At 37.7% G+C, this 21,953-nt stretch overlaps 1 protein-coding gene across 1 annotated transcript in view; it reads right to left on the reverse strand.

Annotated features, from left to right (window-relative positions):
- Positions 1-2,240: 2,240 nt before the first annotated feature.
- The window catches only part of SLC24A4 (solute carrier family 24 member 4), an 85,000-nt gene continuing 65,287 nt past the window's right edge, over positions 2,241-21,953 (reverse strand). Inside the window, exons 11-17 of the mRNA XM_088539703.1 lie at positions 21,534-21,703; positions 19,338-19,482; positions 10,322-10,488; positions 8,128-8,242; positions 5,894-6,006; positions 5,159-5,224; positions 2,241-3,442 (exon numbers count right to left, since the gene is read on the reverse strand). Coding sequence (XP_088395829.1) covers positions 3,290-3,442; positions 5,159-5,224; positions 5,894-6,006; positions 8,128-8,242; positions 10,322-10,488; positions 19,338-19,482; positions 21,534-21,703 — 929 coding nt within the window. The 3' untranslated portion in view covers positions 2,241-3,289. The remainder of the gene's footprint in view (positions 3,443-5,158; positions 5,225-5,893; positions 6,007-8,127; positions 8,243-10,321; positions 10,489-19,337; positions 19,483-21,533; positions 21,704-21,953) is intronic.

Below are 21,953 nucleotides of genomic sequence, written 5' to 3' on the forward strand. Positions count from 1 at the left end.
TTAGCAGAACAAAATGGCTACAAAATTTTACAGACATAATCTGAACAGATGCAATATAAACTACCAATTTCAGGAAGCCAAGCACAAATCGCTGCTTTCTTGCTTGGAAAATTGCAAAATATGTGGTGGTTTCCCAACTGCGTGAGCAATTTCTTTTTGTACATGTGAAAGGCACTAGTCTGCTGTTACTCAGCAGTATCTTCCTGAATTACTGCCACATTCTGGAGCAGGCATACCTGACATCTAACCACCTGTCAGTCAGATCTTCCCACACGGCTTGGTCTATAACTGTTATCTTTATTTGTTTTAGTATATGGATAAAATCTATATAGGGACTCTTTAGCATAAAGTACTTTACAATATTTTTGTCATCAAAGCCCTGATATAGTGTCTCATAATTCTTTGGCAAACAACATACCCCTAGTCATGTGGTGCTGTTAGAGGAAAAGTTTATTAACATTGTAAATAATAATAAGCATGGCAAGATAACTGGTTTTTAACAGAAGGTGCATTTGACACTGCCTCAGGAGGTGCAACATTAAAATTGAGTACAAATTCAATATAAATTTTCCTGAACTGGGCCTGCATTTTAGTGAGGACTTCCAGAGGTGACAGGCATTTACGGTCAGTATTACCTTATGGGATTGTCACTAGTGACAAGAGAACACACAGGCTTTCTGGTGCAAGTGATATTTCTACTATAAGAACGTTACCAATTTAGGCAGAAATTTGAAATGATGTCTGAAGTACTGACCATTAGCAAGCATTTTTATACATGTTTGGGCCAGGGAACAGCTGCTGATGGAACAAATTGGTGTCCCTACTCTTAAAGAGTCAGCTGGCTCAGAACTATGAAGGTACAGTACAGTTTGCTGGGTCTGGCACTGTAAAAGCTGATGCCCTCACCACTGACAATTCAGCTGACACCTCACCACTGTCAACTCACTAGGCATTCAAAACTAGATATTGGAAACCTTTTGCAGTATAAAGACATCTGGGCAGCCTGCATTGCACACAGAAGAGCAAATGTTTGCTTGGAGGCACCTAGTTCTCCAAGAACATGGAAAGGCAGAACCCAGGAAGAGTCCATTTAACTCAGCTTCTATCTCTACTCTTTTCATACCTAAAAGTATGAGCAGCAAAGCATCCTCCTGGAAGGAGAGGAATGCTCCAGCATGTGCGCAGCTGCAACACGACACTCATGAAGACAAAGATGAATTCAACTCCTTCTGCTTTACACCACGGCCAAAATGTCTTGAATGCCAGGAAAGAGGTCATCTGCATACTCGAGGACAAGTAAGTCTACCGTCATGCTTGCCTAGTCAAAAAAGCATTTTAATAATGAAAGATTTGTTGCCATGTTAGGACTGGTTAGTTTAACTAAGTAAGCTGAAAAATCCCAAACCTTAATTGGGTACTAATACTGACATCTATAACAAATGTGAAGCAAATATCACACATGTCGCCCTGTTTTCCTTGGGATTATTTTGAATCCAATTCCTATTAAAATTCAACAACAAAATACACTCTTTAATTTGTACCAAAATAATTCTTAAAATAGCCTTAACTGTAAACACATTGCCTGGTGTAAACATTTTTCTACATACCAACTGGTTAAAGGGAATTATTTCTCATATATGGCAAAATAAAAAACTTTCTGAGTTAGTGCTTGTCTGCTCAACACTTAAAAGGATATTCTCATTGATGCAATAATGGGAATTTTTATATGTAGACTAAAGTGCAAAGTATTTATATATTTTAAAAATGTATCAACTTTTAGTTGATAGATTTGCTTTATAAATATTAAAAAATTAAAAAAACTATGTATAAAGTTAACTGTGCTTCTTTAGAAACTTTATGTGCTCTTTCATTCATATACAACTTCAATATATTTTTAAAGTTTAGTAGAGGTTTCAAAATATATTCATTTCTCAATCATATGAATCTAAATCATATGACCTCTAAAAATGTGGAATTTTATCCATTATTCTTAATAATCTGGGCCAGATCTTGCAGTCCATCCAGAGCAATTCCTTTCATCACATTTATGCTGGTGGAAAGGATATCAAAACCTGGCTCTGCCAGGAGTAACTGCCAGGGTTAAAAAAGAAGCATATCAAGCTTTAAAAGTTGCATGAAATCAAATCAAGGACCAGGTTCTCTGGATAGACTTGCTTTTTCCTAGCTGTTTCTTATCTGCACTGCTGAGTGTCGGACACTCATCTTCATTAAGCTTGCAGAAAGAAATAAAAAATGGAGAAGAATACACTACTTTCTTGATACATTAATGATGAATAAGCTTCTTTCCCCCACCACTCTAATGAAATTATATCCAGGATGAGTTTTATTGTCAGAAAGCCTGGATAGTGTTAAGATACTATTCTGAGATTATAACAATAACTGATAGTTACTGAGCACCCAGTTGGATTTTATTTGATTACTTTCCTCTAAATTTACAAAGTGGACTTACTAGGGCCAATGCATTTTTTTCTCATGGAGTAATATTCCACAAATGTTAGTTTATATTATGTATACAGCATTCTTGTTAATGATAAAACATACTTTTCAAGTATGAATCTCAGCATGAAATTATCTTCTTCAATATTCAGATACTCCTACTTTTAGTGTGCATCATCAAAAGTGATACAACATCAACCATTTCCTCTTCTTTCTCTGAAATGTTGTTCATTGTTCAATAATGTTCATTGAAAGGAGGAGTGATAAATAGTCAACATTCCCATCAAAAACCGTCCATGCAGTTCCTCTATAAGCAGAGCACTTGAAGGGGGAATTATGTCCTCAACAGTGCAGGCCATGGTATGTGCCTTGGACTTTCTGGTCCTGTAGTTGAGACATTTTGACTGAGCCACAAAAAGTTCTGGACTTGCCTCTTTTTTTTCCATGGACAGTAACTGTCAAAAACCAAAGAACTATAAAGATTTTTCTCCAGTCTTTCTATTAACCTTGGTGGTGTTTTTTGATTGTCTGCAAGAGAATGAAAAACACAACAGTATATCCCAGAAATAGGATATTTGAGAATTCTGCGTGAGATCCACACAACTGTATGACTGAGCAGCAGTATCCAAAGAGGAGAAAAATGCTTTGGTTGCCTCAACTGAGCATGTTAAATGAAAGATGTTTTCCTTCCACACAGGTAAAAGTGCTTGTGAGCTGACGAAGCAGGAATGACGCTCAACTATTGACGGAGACATGGTAGAAATGTCGAAAGTCTCCAGTCATTTACAGCACATGTAATCACCAGAATCTCAGTCTCTCTCCTTACTGTAGTTTAAAGTTCTTCTCGGCACATGGGGAAGTTGACAAAAGTGAAGACATTAAACTCTATCAATATAGAGAAACACAGGAAAACAGCATAAAGAAACAATACGTAGATGCCCAATTTCCTGTCAAGCTTCCACTTATTTACATGGATTCCAATCACCTGCAAGTAAACAAAGTGTTAGTTAATTAAACTCCAAAGCAGACATGTGGAAACCACATTACAAGCTAGAATTAGATTTTTTTTTTTTTGAATTAGAAATCCCTAACCAAGATAAATACATATTCCTGGTAATTTTACAGATGAAAAGGTAGCATATGCTTTTCTGATCAAGAAAATGAAAGTAAAAGCCCATCCAATAACTCAAACATTGCCTTGGCTCTTCTGTGCTAAGAATCTTTTACAAAATATTACATGAATCCACTTCAAAGCCTCTTCACAAGTTCTTCATTTAACTGAGAAAGAGACTCCTAGGTGCTCAGTTTCAGCATGTGCTGCATTTTCAACACGTGGGGAACAGCAGCATTTGTTCATTGCTTCAGTATCAACTAAATAAATGCAATGAAGTCCTCTCCCTAGTGCCCTCCTCAGATCTTCCTATGTCCTAGTAGTACACCAACACCTAATGTTCATTCTTTCAACAGCTTCAAAAGAGCTGGAACTGAGCAAATCATTAAAGAAAGCAGAACTAAGGGGAGGGAGATTCACATAAGGGTCCTATTTCCAGCCGCGTGGAGTACTCTGAATTACTCTAAAGCTCTGTTGATGTTTGCTGGGGAGGGGTGAGAGAAGAATCAGAGCATGCAACAGTACAAATGAGAGAATAATAGATGCCATGAACTCAGCTGATACAGTTTGTGCTATAAGAGAGGTCTTTACAGAAAATCCTGAACAGCTAGCGTAACATTAGCTACATAATCCCCCTATGATTCCAAAAGCGCTGGTTACTAATATGCATGCAATGTCATCAGATACAAAGGTCCAAAGAGTATCTTTGCTGTTTCATAAGCACTGTGGAGTATAGCAGAATTGGGGAGAGGACAGGAAAAGAACAGGCTCCCACAGCTTATGTATGAGATGCATTGAGAAGTTAGTGGCACAGTGAACAGCCTTGCTCATTCTACCACTTAAAATAGTGTGCAGGTGATGTGGAATTTTGTGAGACCTAGCCATGCAACAGTGTGAAATCTCCCATGATGATCACCTCCTCTACAGAGTCTCCACAGGCAGCTGGCAAAAAAGATGTTAGTATAAGTGCATATTGATACCTTTGGGATTTGTTTCTTCCCACAGTGGGTTCCCTGGGAGTCAGCAGGATCAGACCCTATGTACCAGCAAAATTGACTTTTGAAACAGAATTATTATTTCTCCTTAGCAAGTCGGGGTTACAAAGATAAGGGCTTTACACTGCATAACACTTAGCATGCTTATTCAAAGTGCTGAGGTTCACAGCCCTCCCAGAGTAGTCTTCATTAGGGGGTTTTGCTAGAGCACATTGTTATTCCAGGCTGGTCCTGGAAAGCAGACACAGAGGCAGAAGGGACTGATGTGTACCTGGGTCTTACCTCCACATAAAGCAGAGACAGGCCCGGGGTATGCAGCTGGACACAGAGATATTAGAGGACACCACAGTTTCAAGTGGCATTGAAATGAGTGGGAGCTATCCAGCACCTCTACTGCACCAAGCGCCAGGTTTCAGCCGTGGCAGCCCTTCTACTCATGGTATTGTTGGAAGGTTTGGATTTTCTATCAATCAAGGCTTTGGGGATGATAAGTACTTCCAATTTGTCCTTCTAAAATAAATCAACTAAATAGCTAAAAATTACTCTACAATTTGATTACTCCAAAGAGTTATATTTGGAAATATACGATACTTACAGTAAGTGCCACTGATCCTAGTAAAAGTGCAACTGAATAGACCAGTCCTTTACTGTTAATCTTAACCTATAGGAATTAGACAAAGAGGAGATCTTTAATATGTTCAATATATAATAACTGTGCTTTAGAGATCAGAAACAAATGTATTGATTTATGGTTGTTTACATCCTGTTTTGAATAGTGATTGACTTACCATTTTAAATTTTACAAATCCATGACAGATTTATCATAATGGAGAATAGGATGATTAAGAATCCAAACAAATGTGCAAGTTATCCCACCTCTATAAAAACATCCCACCTCTATAAAAAACACGGGCATTTATAGTTTAAAACTATAGTAAAGGATAGTAAAACATGGGCTTTTTAAAAAGCCTCAGTAGAAAAACACTGTTGTTATTATCTTACAGAGAAAAATACTAAGACACAGAGAGACCGGCCGATGTGCTTGTAGCTATACAGTCAGGAAATGGCAGAGCTAAACAGAGATATCCATGGCCCTATTTTCCTGCCATGCAATATCATGTATTCCAACTGACAACAAGGGGAATTAATTGCATCCTGTGGAAGGAAAATTGTTCCCTTAACTCCTGCTTCCCTGAAGAAGAAATATGTTATTTAGCAACCAATAAACATGCGCAAGAGATTTTTTTCTATTTGTATGCTTTCTTTTTATGATACATATTTTTTAAATAAAACAAAACGGACAGAGTAAAAATATGCCCAGTATACATACGGATGATCCATAGTTAACCACCATGGTCTGCAAACCCCACGGAACTCCAAGGCCCACCAGAATGTCAAAGACGTTGCTCCCTATTGTGTTGGATACTGCCATGTCACCGAGGCCTGCAGAGGGGAAAAAAAAAAAAAACCTCTCAGCTGAAACTAACATATACTCCACGGATTAAAGGAAACTAAAGGAGAATGATCTGCACTGTCTGAATGCCCCTTGGATTGGCTGGAGTATCTGAGGTAAGGAGATAATGTCCATAATCTTTGCATAACTTTTGAAAAGTGCATGCAAAATATGCTCACTCTAGCTATGTCTTCCTTGTGGCTTGGGTGAATGGCAGTCGTTCAACACCTGAGGCCAAGTTGATACAGTTGTGCTAGACAGTCTGCAGACACAGAGAACCTGGCGATCCTCTGCTGGTTTTAGCGTGTGGATGCCTGGCAATTAGCTCATGTCAATGGCAAAAAGCAATCCTGAAAAGTACTAACCCAGACAGGAGTCAAAGATAGTAAGCACCTCTCAGGGATCAGGCCCTAACTAGCAACGACTCACTCTAGGAATAGTAAAGTGGCAAAGAAAGTTAAAAAAAAAAAAAAAAAAAAGGTGAAAAGTACTGAAGTCACGAGACACTACTGAATATCTGCTCCTCATGTTCATCCCTGGCTGGCATCTCTTTCTACACTAATGTCAGTGGACATGGTGGACGCAAAAGAATTCTTCTCTGCCTTTGCTAAATTCTCCTAGGCACATGCCTAGCTATTGAATCACTTCCATGAAACGGATCCATGGGAAGGAAGAGGAACTTACGTGCAAATAGAACGTGCCCTGCAAAAACCTGAGCGAGTGCAAATAGCAGGGACAGACACTGCTGGTCACAAGTCTCTGCATGCAGGGAGATACTGACAGAAAGGTTACGCTTCAGATCCATATTATGGCAGTACTACTCTCTACTCCTTAGATATCTGTAGCCTGTCCTGTAACCGCCTCTCTTGTAACCAAGCGGTACAAAAACCTCACACTGTTCCTGAAAGAGGGGCTGTTTTTTGCTGTTTGCCTTCACTTTCGGAAGAAACGATATCTACAGTAGTTTTTCTAATACTAAAGCAGCAGTTTGTTCATTTTAAAATGCAACAAATTTTCTTTATATTCTTCCAAAAATCTGCTCACTTTAACACTACATAAGGAAAATTAATTTAGTTGGAAGGTGGTTCCATAAGAATCCTGAGTACTTTTATTCTGCTTTTTGTGAGATTTTCCTGAACACAGAAGTAAACATAATCTGGAAAATTAATTATTTTAAACACGTAATCCTTTTTAATCAAGCGACATCCCTTCTGAAGATGAGATTATGTCTATAGTGTGACTTTCAAAAATGACAGATATTATTTAACATCAATATTCTTATCTCATACTGCAAAGACGGGACTTTCAAGGTAGTTCATTTTTGACTTTAGAACTCTTGCTGTTTGCCCACTGTCGTGTAATGGAGAACTCATTATCTGAAAAAAAAAAAAAAAAGCCTAGGGGAATTAGAGTAGTGGACAAGACTACAATCAGAGCCTGTTCTTCTGTTGAGGTACAGGACAGCACACTGTCAGGTTTAATGTTTTTCAGTGACAAAAGGAGAGGATGTGGCTAGAGATACTTCTCAAGCAAAATAGGAAATGTAAAAAAAAAAAACTAAATCAAAAGTTTAAAGATACGTGAGAAGTACCTGACAGTTTCAGTTATAGAGCTGATGAGGACATTGCAGATAGTTGTCTAAAATCTCTTCCAATTTCTGTACTCATGACAAAGGAAAAGAGATCTGCATTTGGATGAGAAGTATGCTTGGAGCTAGTTCACTTCTGCCAGATCCTCTTTAAAGCACTTCATTTCCCTGGGCTCAAGAGATCTTTTGAAAATCACAGTTTTACATGAACATGTGCTGATCAGCATATATTCTTCAATGTGTTTTAATAGCTGATATCCCAGTCTTGCCTACTCCTTACATCTCTTTACCCTGAGTGATACATACCCTGCATGGGACATCTGAGTGCTAAATGACCTAGAACGCTAGGCTGTGCCCAGTCCCATAAAGCAAAAGAAAACAGGACAGGGATGACTTTTTGATTCACAATACAGCAAAACAAACAAACAAACAATAAAACTACATTTAGAATTGGCATGTATGGAGAAAGCAGATCACAGAAAAGTTATGTTAGATGGTAATTATGCTTCATCGGACAAGGTACCTTGTCTTGCTACTATTAGGCTGGCCATGCAGTCGGGGACGCTTGTTCCTGCAGCTAGGAAAGTAATGCCCATGATCACATCTGGTATCCCAAGGGTGTATCCAATCACAGTCACCTGAGCAGCAAGGAGAAGAGATTAACCTGTGATATTTGGAAAGACCCCCATTCCAATACAGTTACGTCACACCCTGAGTTTTGGCGTGGACCCTGTCGCAAGATACTTATCAATTTCTGCAATAACCAGCCTAAAACCAACTTAGTAAAAAGTACTTTGGACTATACTCCTAAGCAGTTTATGAGCAATACAAAAAGCTCCCTTTTCTGTATTTCTAACAAGACATACTGATCTTTTAAGGAGGAGCACATGCAAAATCCAGCCTGCTGGGGTTTGTTGTTATCCCTTTTCTTTCTCACGAATGACAAGATTTTTCTTAGTAAATTCCCAAGCAATTCCCAAGACAGAAGAACTAGAATTAATTTTTACTGGGACATGGGGACAGAGATACAAATAATTTATTTTATCCCAGTACATGAAGAAGGAACCAGTTTCTTGCATGACTCCTGATACAATCCTGCAGTGAGCAGGTCTTGTTATACTGTCCCTTGGGGATCCAGATGCAGCTTTACAAGAATTTAGGAAGCGGTTGAAGCTTGTAGCAGAACTTTTTGAAAGGACAGGCTACTGTATTTAGGTAAATTTTCAAAGCACATTGAAGATGACTCAGGAAAAAAGGCTGAACAGGTAGCCAAGCACACGAAAGAAACAGCCTTGTGGGAGCGAAAGGACTGAAGCAGGGACAGGGAGCTGCTTCCCTGTCGAGACTGCTAAGGGTGAAGGGAATCCATGCACCAGCTCTCATATTGTCAAAGGGAAACTGTGGCTCAGAAACAAGAGGGAGCAAGAATTCCCTGCTGTACTTGGTAACGGGGTACTTGGATCTGGCTGCCTCTTGAAATAAGGGGTTTTGCAGCCTTGGTGAGCACATCTCTTGTTTGAGAAGAGGGACACATGCAAATGTGTATGTGTACATACACAGTCATACAAAGGACAGTTAGTATGAAATGCATGTATAGCTTTGGCACAATTATACCGGGAGGAATGAATGGCTGGAATGTAAATTTCTCTTCAAGTGTCTCCAAAACAGAAGGGAGAGTGGTTACTTTACAATGCAAAACTTTATAAATTAAATATTTATGATGTTTATTTATATACAGAACACAAAATTTTCCATGAGAAAAAACATGACTATAAAGCAGCCCACAAATGACTAACACATTTGGGGAGGATATAGCTGGTTTTTACCCAAAAAAGTTACAGTCAAATCATGAGCAATTTTTTTTCTAAAATATCACATCAAATTTTAGCATACTGCATTTCTATGACTAGATGAAAGAAGTCAACAGTTCCAATATGAAAGAAGTCAACAGCTTCTTCACTGTATTTTCTTTTGAAGGAAAAAAAAATGGATATATGAATTCTTCAAATACCAGAAACCACCAGTCTTCCAATTGCAGGCATATACAACTGCCTGGCTTTGCAACTTTCAGTGTAGAAGAAAGACAACTTCAAAGTATACTTCAAAGTATCATTATTTTTTTTCATTGCTAAAACCAGCTTGAGGTGCTTTCCTATTTTTGCCCTTTCTCTGACTGAAAAATGTACACTTTAAAAGAGAAACTAAATGATAGTAAGAAAGAAAAAACAGGAACCTAGTCAAATCTTCAAGTAAATGTGCTCCTAAATTAATCACAATTTACAGATCTACACCAGGTATCATCTATTTTTCATAGGTTTAGGCAAATAGAAACATTTTACAAGCAACCATAGTACTGTTTCCTAAAAAGGATTTTATTCCACTAGCCCACTCAAAGTATTTTACAGTACTTGTGAGTCTTCAAATTTTGCTACCTGACTTTAGTACGTGCTTCAGTATCAGAGTGTATAGACCTATTTCTAACGGTGTCTCAAACAGATGCCAGCATTTAGACTCCATTCACTACTAGGACTTGGACACCTACATTCTTTGGAAAATCTAGCTGCCACCTTCCTACAAGTGCCCCATAGAGTAAGGATAAGGCCCAAATATTTGTGAGAAAAGAGCAGCATAAAGTTATTATAATTAGAATATCCATTGAAGAGATACACTAACATGAGATTTCACTCAATATGGCAAGTCTCTCTACATGCACTTACCATCCACACCATGAAGTAGGAAAACAAGGCAATCCAGAGAGTGGATAAGACAAATGTCAGCATAAAAAATTTCTCCCAGCGCGGTTTGCTGCAGTTTGGAATGGTGCAAAAGAGCAGGAATATCAATGGCCATGTCAAAATCCATTTGATTTTGTTCATTTTTCCATCTGCAAGACAAAGAAAGAAAAAAAACACTATGATTTTTCTGTCACTATCCTAGGCCCAACTACACTACAGCAGATAAGATTTCAGACAATTGGTTAAAATTGTGTAAGTCAGCTCATTTTCCAGTATACCTTTCATCCTTGCTTGCTCTGTGTTTATACCATTATCCAAGTTGTGAAATTGCAAGCATGTGTCAGGATATTACAGTTGAAGCCTGCCAAAATGCATGCAAGTCCAAGAAAGCATGGCTGCTTTTAAAAACACAATACCAGTTGGTTTTGCTGCTCTTTCAAATATGTACATTATTATCGTTACTTCAAAATAAAAACATCAAATCAAAAAAAAAATTACATGATGAACTATTTAAAAGGGAGATTGAAAGACTGGTAGAAAAAATAACCTGCACCTTCTGTGCAAAAAGAGAAACTACTTTTCATAGAAAAACAGACCCGTAGACCCAAACTGTGAGCGTGACAGCCTTGCATCATACACTGGACTGCGGTCACTTGGAGAGCACCTCAAGCTCAGATTCTGCAGAACGAGATCTGACAACTATTTCTGCAAATGTGAATAGCACCACCTCGGGCAAGTCACTTAAGCTCTGTAAAGGAAGCCTGAAGATACTGCCTCCCCTCATACAGCTCTGAAATCAACCTGCGAGCAATACCAGAGACCTGCTGCTATTGATGAAAGCAAGTGTGAACCTTTCCACTTTAGAAAATGGTAAGTATTGTAAATGTGCATGTAAAACTCAAGTCTCTTTTGAGACTTATAACTGTGACATATTTTTCAGAGATATAAATTCTGGAAATACCAGATATATAAGAATATAAGAATTAATAAGGATTTTTTGTTATTACAGTCAATATAAATGGATAATTATATCCATGAGATCAAAAGATGCTATTTTAAACAAAATCGGTGATCACATTGAAAACCATCAAATACATCTCCAATAAATTTATCTAATGAAATTTAAAAGGGCCCATAATAATCAGAGAAAATTCCATCAACTTCACCAGAAATTTTCCTTCAGCAAAGACATTGGGATTTAGGATTTGCTTATGTTTTTTTCAGTTATTTCAATTAAATCCAAAATCTGTCATCTGGATCTATGTGCACCAGGTGCAATGGAATTAAACATTAGACATCTTAAAATGTAGCAATACCTCTGCAATCTGTAAGGCTACTTACAAGCCTAATTTAATGTAACAGTCTTCATTCATTTATTTAGGTATGTACTTCACCTCCTTAGGTGATGAGTCAGCTTCTTAACCTGAGATTTTCTTGTGAATTCTGAGAAATCATGAGCCTGGCAGGAAATCTGAGCATAAACTTGCCTCTATTCCCTTTAGCTTGCGGCTGCAGAACTTAAGACATAAAACTACTAAGGACCCTCACTTCATTTTAGTCTTCAAATTTTCAGTGTTACCGAGGAGCTATTACAGATTTTACTGAAAAGTTCTTTTTATGTATAGTTTCATAAGCAGGTTTTTAAAACAGATATCTTTTATCTGTTCTGCACAAGAAAAAAAAAAGAAATTACATTTCTTAGTTCACATCTCAATTCAACTCTGCTTACGAGACTGTAAAAATCATATGATAATTCTCACCTCCCTCTGTTTGTTTGTTTGGATCATGAAAAGTCTCCTGCTGGTTAATTTGTACTACTTGTCTATCCATGCTGCTTAGCTTGGTTCATAGTCAAACAAGTCAGCGCGGGCTATGCCAGTAATTTCCTCAGTGCTTAATTCCAAATGTACTATGAGAGGGCAACTATCTCACAGGAGAAAATACAGATCTGACTCTGAGCTGATGCTAGTGTAGTCTGACTGGTTTCAGTGGTGCTCCACACAGGAGAAATTCAAGACCATTTGTCTTTTCAATACCATGAATGAAAAACAAATTTGCCCGAAGAATAAGTAGGACAGATGCCAGTAGCCTCTACTGATGAACACAGATCCTGCCAGGGATCCTGTCCACTGTCCTGAATCACCTGAACAAATGATTACCAGTGAGAATTCACAGTGCTTTACCCCGGCACTGCTAATCTTGCTGCAATCTAGGAAGACAAAAATATTGGCAGGAAGGGACTTGCCTTTCCCTTGTCTTTGCTCAGGTTGAATGCATATGCATTAAATTAAAAATCCTGCTCCATTCCTGCTGATGCTTTATCCACAAAAACTCATGGGTCAGAATTGTGTTTTTCAGTTATGTAATTTATGGAAGTGGCCCTTGCCACCCATCATGTGACAACCAGACTTGAGAATTCAGAGGACCAGAACTGTGTTCTGGGTTTTGCTGGGTTAACAGAGAAACTAGCTGGCTATTTGCAGATAACCTGGAATAGCTCTTAATTATCATGACTAGCGTATACGATACACTTTACATTTGCTTCCATATAAACTCTTATGTAAGGTCTTAAATTGATCTGGTCTTGCTTCTGCTTCAGATCTTCTCTTAAGCTCCCACTGTGCTGATGGAACTTGTGTGCCACCCAGTGCTAAGGGAGTTTGCCCTTCCACTGGAACTTGGTAGATTAAGAGTTTGCTGCAACATCCCCATAAAGCAAGGCCTCACTTCCTCCGGGGGCTGGTCAATTCATCCACCCCACCTGGCTTCAGCAAATACACAAACACCACCCAGCTTCTAAACTATTCCTTTTTTAGCTGTTTTGAAATTGCTTCTTTTGCTGTTGGTTTGTTTTTGACCACCCACTGTAAAATAACCATTAAAATGATTTAGTTATAAATCTGTTTAATTGGAGTGTGTTTTTAGTTAATGACAAATTGTATTATGATTCTTTTTTAGCCTGCCTTGTACATCTGCAAAGAAGAAAATTATCATCATTAACACTATTATTCAATAAATAGCTGTTCTGTAAAAAATGACAAACAGCCCCATTATAGGACATTAGCTCAGTTGTTTTCGTTTTTGTTTTGCAGTATGGGCCACTTATGTGCTCTGGATCTGAAGGCTCCTGCAGCATTGTATATAGTTGAGGAAAGGCATAATTTGTTTATTGCAACCCCTCATGACAATAATGAAAGAATACTACTTAATATAAATGTCCACACTGCTTTATATTCTATTCACCGCACCCTACTGTTACACTGGATGATCTGTTTTTTTTTTTTTTTTTTTTTTTTTTTTGCTTGAAGTTATTTTTCCTCCTTTATATATCCTCTTCTCTGTTCCTCAAAAACATTTAACAGACTTTTGGAAGCCAAACATGCCAAATATTCTAGAGAGGTATTATTATAGAGAAGTCTGGTTACAATGTTTTTGAAAACTAAGGGAAAGCACTGCAACAAAGAGTCCTTTGCTAATGTTCATTACCTTTTTGGAGTGCTTTTCTTTCCAGCTGTTACACTTAAAAGAGCTGCTTCCATGTATGGATAATTTGCTGGCAAAAAAAAAGTTAACATGTACCACAGATGGTAAAAAAAAATATTAAACCATATTGCAGCATTAACAAGAAAGAGGTATTTCCTTAAGGCACTAAATAAAGTGCCTTTTCATAAGAAAAATATTTTCCTATTTGTAACATCCATGCAGATTTGCGAGGAGCTCCGTACAAAAGAGTGAAATAAAACTGTGTTTTCATTCGGATCAAGACTGTACCTTTGAGGCATATATAACATGATCATCTCCATTTACTGTATGTTGGTTTGCAGCACAGAGCAGCCTACATTCACATATCATTAGTAATATTCATTCCAGTCTTGAACTTAAAATGCATGGTAACAAGATACACTACAAAGCTTCCCATGTGGAGGTGTAAGCTAGATAGCTACGAAATTGCTGCTAGAGTGTTGTCCATCAGGTTTGAGAATTGTTGGAAAAATTCAATATATGCAAAGCAGCCAATCTGAAAGCCTAATTCATTTCTGAGCATGTGCTGCATTCAAAACACAACGGATGAATATGAATTTTTGTCCCAAATATAGCACAAAACACAGAAGTGCCTAAAAGAAATGTAACAGACGAGATGCATTGTGACTTTTCCATCAAAGTGATTTTCCACTGAATAACGCTTTTGTTGCAAAATAAAACATTTCTGAGTCAATGTTTTTTTTAATTTGCTGTTTAATATTAACACAGCAGCTGACACTCTGGAAGACTGCAAGAAGATTTCTCTTCTTGGAAAATCCTTATTGATTTCAGCTCTGCAAATTTCCGTAGGAATTGTGAAGAGACAAAAGACTCTCCCCACTACAAACATAGGCTACAAAGTAGGTAGAAGCATATCTAAGATAATCCCATCGTTGTCAGCCTTCCAAAAGGGCAGTAGACTTGGTAAAACATTCTCATTTCAATTCTTCTGTAACATGTCTCTGAAGACAACTCTTTTCTCTGTGAAAAATATTGAGGTTTTACTTTTCACCTTCTTCCAAAACAGACTATTTTCCAAAACTCTTAACACTTTTCTCAGAATAGAAGGTCCATTTTCCAGAATACAAATTGCAAATAAAAAAAATGCAAATTTCTATTTTCAGCCTGTGCCTTTACAACACTTCGCACATTAAAATTTATGCCAATAATGTTCCCTTAAAGATGTATTTTGGTACAACAGGAACAGGACATGAACAAAAAATTCACTGCAATCTGCAGAAGTGAGCTTTACTCTTAGTACAGAATTACTACAGCTTTACAGGAGATAATACTGCACCACAATGAAGTGTAATAGAGCAGAGTACTCTCATTATGTCTTGTTTGGCTTGACTGGATTTTGGTTTGGCTTATTTCATATGTTTAATGTTGCCATCTACTTTCCAAGAAAGAGGGCTGGGGTTTATAGGCTTCCTCAGGCCCTCTACATCCTTTCGGAGCAAAGTGACGAGCACACATAGTAATGTTACTAGATTTAACCCTAGCCTAATACACTTCTAAACTCTTCTGTGTACCCTGCTCCTACATGAAGTAGATGCATTGCATTCAACTCTCGCAAATGCAGCACATTCTTACAGTGAATTTTCACCAAAAGGACCCCATGAGCTCTGAGAATATGCCACAATGCAAAACAAAAGCGCAGCAATTGAAGCCGTATGTGAGATCTGCCCAGAAAGTGCACTTTTGCACTGGTAATGCAAAAGTGGTTTTGCACAGGTAGATGCAGTTGTATATAGGCGGTAGCAAGAAGAAGCTCTTCCAGAAAAGCCTTCTAGAACACTAAGGTTAGGTCTTGTTCTGGAACTTCTGCCATTTCAGAAAAGCTAAATTAACTCTTTGCAACAGTGCTTCCAGAGACATATTTCCACAGTAAACTGTTTTCTGCCTTTGAGTCATTAGAAATACATTTCTTTGATACTCAGAAGCAGTTAAAAAGCAAATGTTAGGAAAGAAAAGGAGAAGAAATCAGAGAACATCATTTAAAAATCTGATTAATTCATATCTTGGATATACGGTTCCTGTCCTCTTATCTGAGAAAGTGTACAGCAGAAATGGAAAAGATTCAGAGATAAGACAACAGGGATGATGAAAGGAAAAGGTAAACTAGAACCAGTCCACCTTGCGGACAAACAACTTCATGGGAGATACCATGACAATCTACAACACCCTAAGTGCTACAGTGAGGTGCACGAAGATTCTTTCTTCACTTTTCCAATATCAGAACACATCAAATGAAGCTAGTAGGAGTCAAATGCAAAGCAAGCAAAAGGAGATGGTTCTTCACACAACTGTAGTACTTCTTCCAAAGGATGTTGTGGATTTTAAATACTTGCAAAGAATGAAGAGATTAATGAAGAAATTCATGCAAGTCTTTTAAATGCTTGGAAATCACACATAGTTCCGCAAGTTGAAAATAATCAAAGGGCAGAACAGTTTCAGGTAGTATTATATACACTTGTCCTGTTCACATCCTTCCCCAGACTTCAAAAATCCATAGTTGGAGTCAGAATATTGGGCTAGATGATCATTTGGTACAATATTTTTTTTAATGATTTTAGAAGATACTGTTAATTCTTTTTGGCTTCTATCTAGGCTTCGTATTCTGGATCCATACAAAAGTGGACAGCACTGCTGATGTCCTTTATTACTATCTCATTTTAGCTATGAGAATTATTCCTCTTATTTTACCTAATACCAGCACATGTTATATAATGAATCCACAGTACAATTCTGTGAGAGGGGGAGTTCTTCATTTCCGTGAAACCAGCAGGAGCTGCAAACGCTGAATATTTTAGAGGATCTTGAATACATGACAGTGAATGGGATTTAATCATCCTTTAAAAGCTGTGCAAAAGTCTTTTCTGAGTCCGGACTCTAAAAGACTACTGTGCTGCGCAAGGGCTTTTACAAATCATTTTGTTGTCTACATATGCCTGCTCAGTTTCATCCTGCTTTAATTTGATTTTGCATGGTATCATATGCAGCTTCCATAAAAACTATTTGTGTTGCCTCCTCTTTCAAGATGGGCCTGAAACACACCCAGAGGGAAAATACCTTTAAAGATATTTAGGGGTTGGGATCTAGCCTTGACATGATTGTTTGACATTATTCTCCTGTAAAAAAATTTATTCTCTGTTACAATGCTCTGAAGGCCTACTTTTATAACAGAACACCATCACTAATGGTATATAAAGCATCAAATGACAACTGGACATCACTCAAAGACTGATGTAGTGTTTTAAACTTCACTTACATATATTTTTCTGCTTCATAAGAAATTTCTTCTTAAAAAAGCATATAAGACATGCAATTTGAAGGAGCAAAGCTAAACCTAAGCCAGCTAAAGAAAGATGCCTACAGAACATCAGGAAAAAGAAAAAAAAAGAGCAAATTTTCTACTTAGCACTTTGCAAGAAGTTGACTTAGAAAGTCCTTTCAGTGGCTATTCTTCATACCACTCTTTATAGTACTGAGAGAATAAATGAACCTTTTGATCCTTAGAAAATTTATATGCCTTATTCCAGGCCTGAAAATATATCAAAAGAAAAACAGAGGGGATTCTGGGAAACCATCTGCAAACTACCTTTTCCTTAAAGTCAGACTCAAATGTCAGGGTTTTTTAGGTTACTCCTTGTGCCACAGCACTTCAACAACAACAAAGCCTGACACTATTTCTTTACATTTTTTCAAATTATTAAAGAGGCACTTTTTAGAGGAAAAATAGAATTGTCCCAATAGGTAATAGATACGAATGAGAACCCAACCAATAGATAATCATCTCCAGACAGTAGATGAATAACAAAGCCTGAAAATAATGATTAGGATTTTAAAGATTCACTTCACCACTGTTATGCATACTCTTGGAGTTCATGCTGAACTTTTGCTCCATTGCAGCATGGAATGTATCAATGGCTCCACTTTGGCCTGTTACACCTCAATTATCTTGAAAGACTTTCCAAAAAAATGCAGATCAACTGCATTAAGAAACAGACAACAGCATAACTCAAACACACTTCCATAGCTGAAGACGTTTTATCTACTGTGAATGTCACACGCTTTGAAAGCTCCACACTGAAGTATATTTTTTATACATAAAGAGGAGGACCACATCTTGAAGAAATTATTACACAAGAAAACGATGATTTGAAGAAAACATAACAATTTGGTCTGCTGGTAATGTTTGCTACATGTTCAGATTTCTCCATCGTCCTGGATTGTAAAAAGATATAAGTGACTACCCAATTAAACCTTCAATCCACAAACTTCCTGGAAACAACTAGATTTAAAAGTCGTCTTTGCCAAAATGTGCATTCAACACTGCATTTTAACATCATCTGGGAGACATTTACTATTATTATTATTGATATTTAATATGTTCATGCACACAAGCACAATTTTGACTTACATTCATCTATTTTGCCATGCAATAAAGACACTTTTTCATGCTTTCACTGAATAAGCACTTTGAATGGGCTTATCTTTACTGAATTAGTTGATACCATTCTTCAACCTTTGATGAAAGCCTGTAACTATTGACTGCAAGATAGTCCTGTAAGAGCACACACTACAGTGACGAGTGAAAACATACCATTTTTTTTCATTCTTCATAGGGCAAGTTTTTCAATATGCTTGGATGCTTGTTCAGTTACAAGCATCTCTTCAAAATGGTAGCAAATGATGTGATCTCCAAGATATTAGAACTGTGTGTGAGACACAGAAAATTCTTCCTTCTTTTTTACTACATGTGATATTCATTTATGCCGAGTAATGTTGGCATTGAACAGTAGCTGTGTGCCAGATGACTAGTGCCTACGAGCCTCTGAAGGGTCTAATCTCTGCTGTCTAATCACTACAGCTTTTGCAGGCGAGTCAACATGTAATGTGCTAAGGCCACCATCATAATAAGACTGATTATACATAGCCCTTTACACCAGAGGATGAAATCACTTTCAAATGTGAGTAGTATTAGATACTATTGCTCTAAGAATTGTACACACCATCAAAAAAATTTAAACCTTTTATTAAATCTTTCTACATCTTCCTTCAAGAAGTCATCCCTGTAGCCATTGTATCATCAAGATTTTTATACACCTAGCAACCTTTGGCCTACTAACCTTTAAGAGACAAATATTAACTGTTTACTTCAAAGTCACCTTTAGAACAATGCTCATCAGATTTGTCTAACATTTTTAAATATAAACCGGTCTTACCTACTTTTTCTTCACCTCCGACAAACCAGCACTTCCACATGACGGCTGGAAAACATTTCCCTGTGATCTGTTTTCAGTCATGTAGCCTCTGGTTTGGTTTTACTGTCCTTAAATCCAACTTCCAGAGAGTCAAATCAATCCCCTTCCTCCTCTCTCCCCACATACTCTGCCTATTCTTACAGGCCAGTGTTTGGCATTTTAATTCTCTTCCATTTCCTCACCCTAAGCATCTTGAAAGTAAGGCTTACCTGGCAGTGAAAATGGAGACAGATTGTCATGCTCATTTTCTTCCACTTGGTTCACCACAGGGATGTTCCCATTTTCAATATTCTCATGCTTGCCATTCTGAAGCTGTTTGCTTGAGCCATTTGCAGATTGGATTAGTCGTTGACGCTGCGCAGGGTCACAGACAAAACATCCATAAGCTTGGAAATGTTCTTGACTTCGTTAAACCTGTTTTTCACTGCCTGTCCTGTCCCAGTGATCTGAGCCTTGGAATTTCTCCACAAAGCCTTTCTTCCAGAGAGTAACAAACACAGCTGTATGTGACCTACCTCTGTTTGTGAGGTTAGTATTAAAAATTGATCTCAAAATTATTAACTTGGGTATTTCAAGTGATGCAAGTGATGATTGAGAAAGTTCTCATGTTTTTTTTTTTCACACCACATTTTAATGAGCACAGTTATTCTGAAACCCTTCTGACTCAACACTTCCTACTCACACTAGGAGCTGACCAGCCATAGTATCATAACCGAGCAGTAATACTCAACATATTACTGTGGCATTAAAGGTGGCCTACAAAGGACTCATGACCCCAGATTCCTCTAATGATATCCTGCTCTTCTGTCTCCTTCCCATCTCCATTCCTCGTACTAAGGATCCTAAAATCAATCCTACATTTCAAACGCAAGATTAACCCTAGCTGCCCTTTTGCATACAAACCCTATGCAATGTATATTTCATCCCCTACTCTGACTGCTACATTTGCAATATATAGTAAAATAATAGCAGTGATCAATTTTAAATATCTGTATATATGCCAGTTATTATACTGGCGAATGAGGAATGTAATAATAATTTCCTACTTAAAAAAAAAAAGAAACATTTGTGGTTTGTTATGTGAGTCAGTACATAGTTGGGAAGTGCTCTCTTTTTAATGACAAATTATTGCAATTTCCCTACAGAGCTCTGCCTTGAAAAATAAAGTTACTGCAACAACAGTCAAAAAAATCGAGACGAATATCAACAAAAGATGAATAAAAAATAGAGAACACTCATATCTAAATGCTTTGCAAAACTGGAAATACGAGCACAGGAGAACAGAGAACCAAAGTGCTTTAGCTTAGAAAGGATTTTTTGCAGATATGCACCCAGCAAATATCAGCTTTCTGGGTGCATATCTATTAAGAAAGGTTTAAGATTTTTTTCTTTGATCAGTGAATTCTCTTCAAAGCTGAAGTTTCAGAGGCAACTGCTACTTTGTGCCTTATCTGATCTCCTCCTGCTCTTGGACATATTCCACTGAAATGATTTCCTAAAACATAATTCACTTTTAAATTGGACATATGTTACAAATATATTAGATCGCTGCTTTCCTTCTTGGAGGTATATACAATGCTTGGCAGACAAAATAATTTTATCATGATATCTACATTCTGGGAACTAGCAAAAGCCTCTGCTTCTGAAGGTCCTGAAATTAATTCATTTGTTAAAAATAGTTAAAACCCTCTTCTCATATTTGATATTGGAAAGAGCAAAGGATAAATTCCTGTCTTCTTCATAGAAACAAAGTTGGCAGAGCAAAGATTTCACCCCAAAAATCTTTATGTAAGCTGTAAACAATGAAATTTGGCCAATCCTTTCAGCTGCAAGATGAGGGGAAAAAGAACAAAATAAAATAAAAAATAAGGCAATATGTGGTGACAATATAAAAATTACTATTTAATTGAAATTGTCCAAATTCCCAACATTTTTTTTTTTAAATGGCTCACTTCCATTTCGAGCTGATGACTACAGTGAAGACTGAGAAGATCTAATATGATGCCGATTGCTGTGAAAACATAGGAGCAGTTCCTAAGTCTTTTGGTTGACCTCTTATCCTTTGTTAGCCTGACCAATTTTAATGACTCAAAACCAATTCTGCTTCAGATAAAATCCTAAGGTACAAACATACACACACAAGCAAACATATATCCTCTTGCATAGAGAGAAGGTTGCAGATCTTTAAGGAATGCCCTTCCTCATGACTGCTCTCCTCTGAAAAGAGAAAGCACCATCCCTTGAGGATGCATCTTTATGTCTGCCATGACATAGCTGTTAGAGAGACACGCAGCAACCCCAGGGCTAGAAACATGGGAGAATCCAAACACCAAAGTCACTAGGAGCATGCACTTCTGGCAACCCCCCTACTTGTTAGTCATTTATTGTTTTCTTAATGAACCTACCTCATTAATGATGAGACGGCTTGCCATCCGCATTCTGGTGCGTGGTCCAAACTTATTTGTAATCATTATCCGTAACCCAGCTTCGGGGAACCGGAATTTGGGGGGACTGGAGCAGATGATCTCATCCACCATGACCACACTGTTTTTGCCGTACTGCTGCACCCCCTTCACTAATGAGCACAACGGCCAAGGTTAGTTGTGGAACTGATCTTACCACACTCCCCTCACCCAGAGCCATTGTCCTTCTCCTCAGATGTGTATGTGGGTGTCACACTCACCTGAATGCCTGAATTTACCAGTGGCTTTCATGTAATATTTCTGCAGTCTGATGAATCTCTTCCTCTGTGGGCACCTCATTTAAGTCATGTGCTGAAAGGGGCTTTCACTCCAATAAGGCAACCATCTTCAATTCACTCTCCA

Source organism: Tinamus guttatus, unplaced genomic scaffold (assembly GCF_059628265.1).
Source record: "Tinamus guttatus ecotype Peru unplaced genomic scaffold, ASM5962826v1 Tinamus_guttatus_pri_ptg000048l, whole genome shotgun sequence".
Lineage (NCBI taxonomy): Eukaryota > Metazoa > Chordata > Aves > Tinamiformes > Tinamidae > Tinamus > Tinamus guttatus.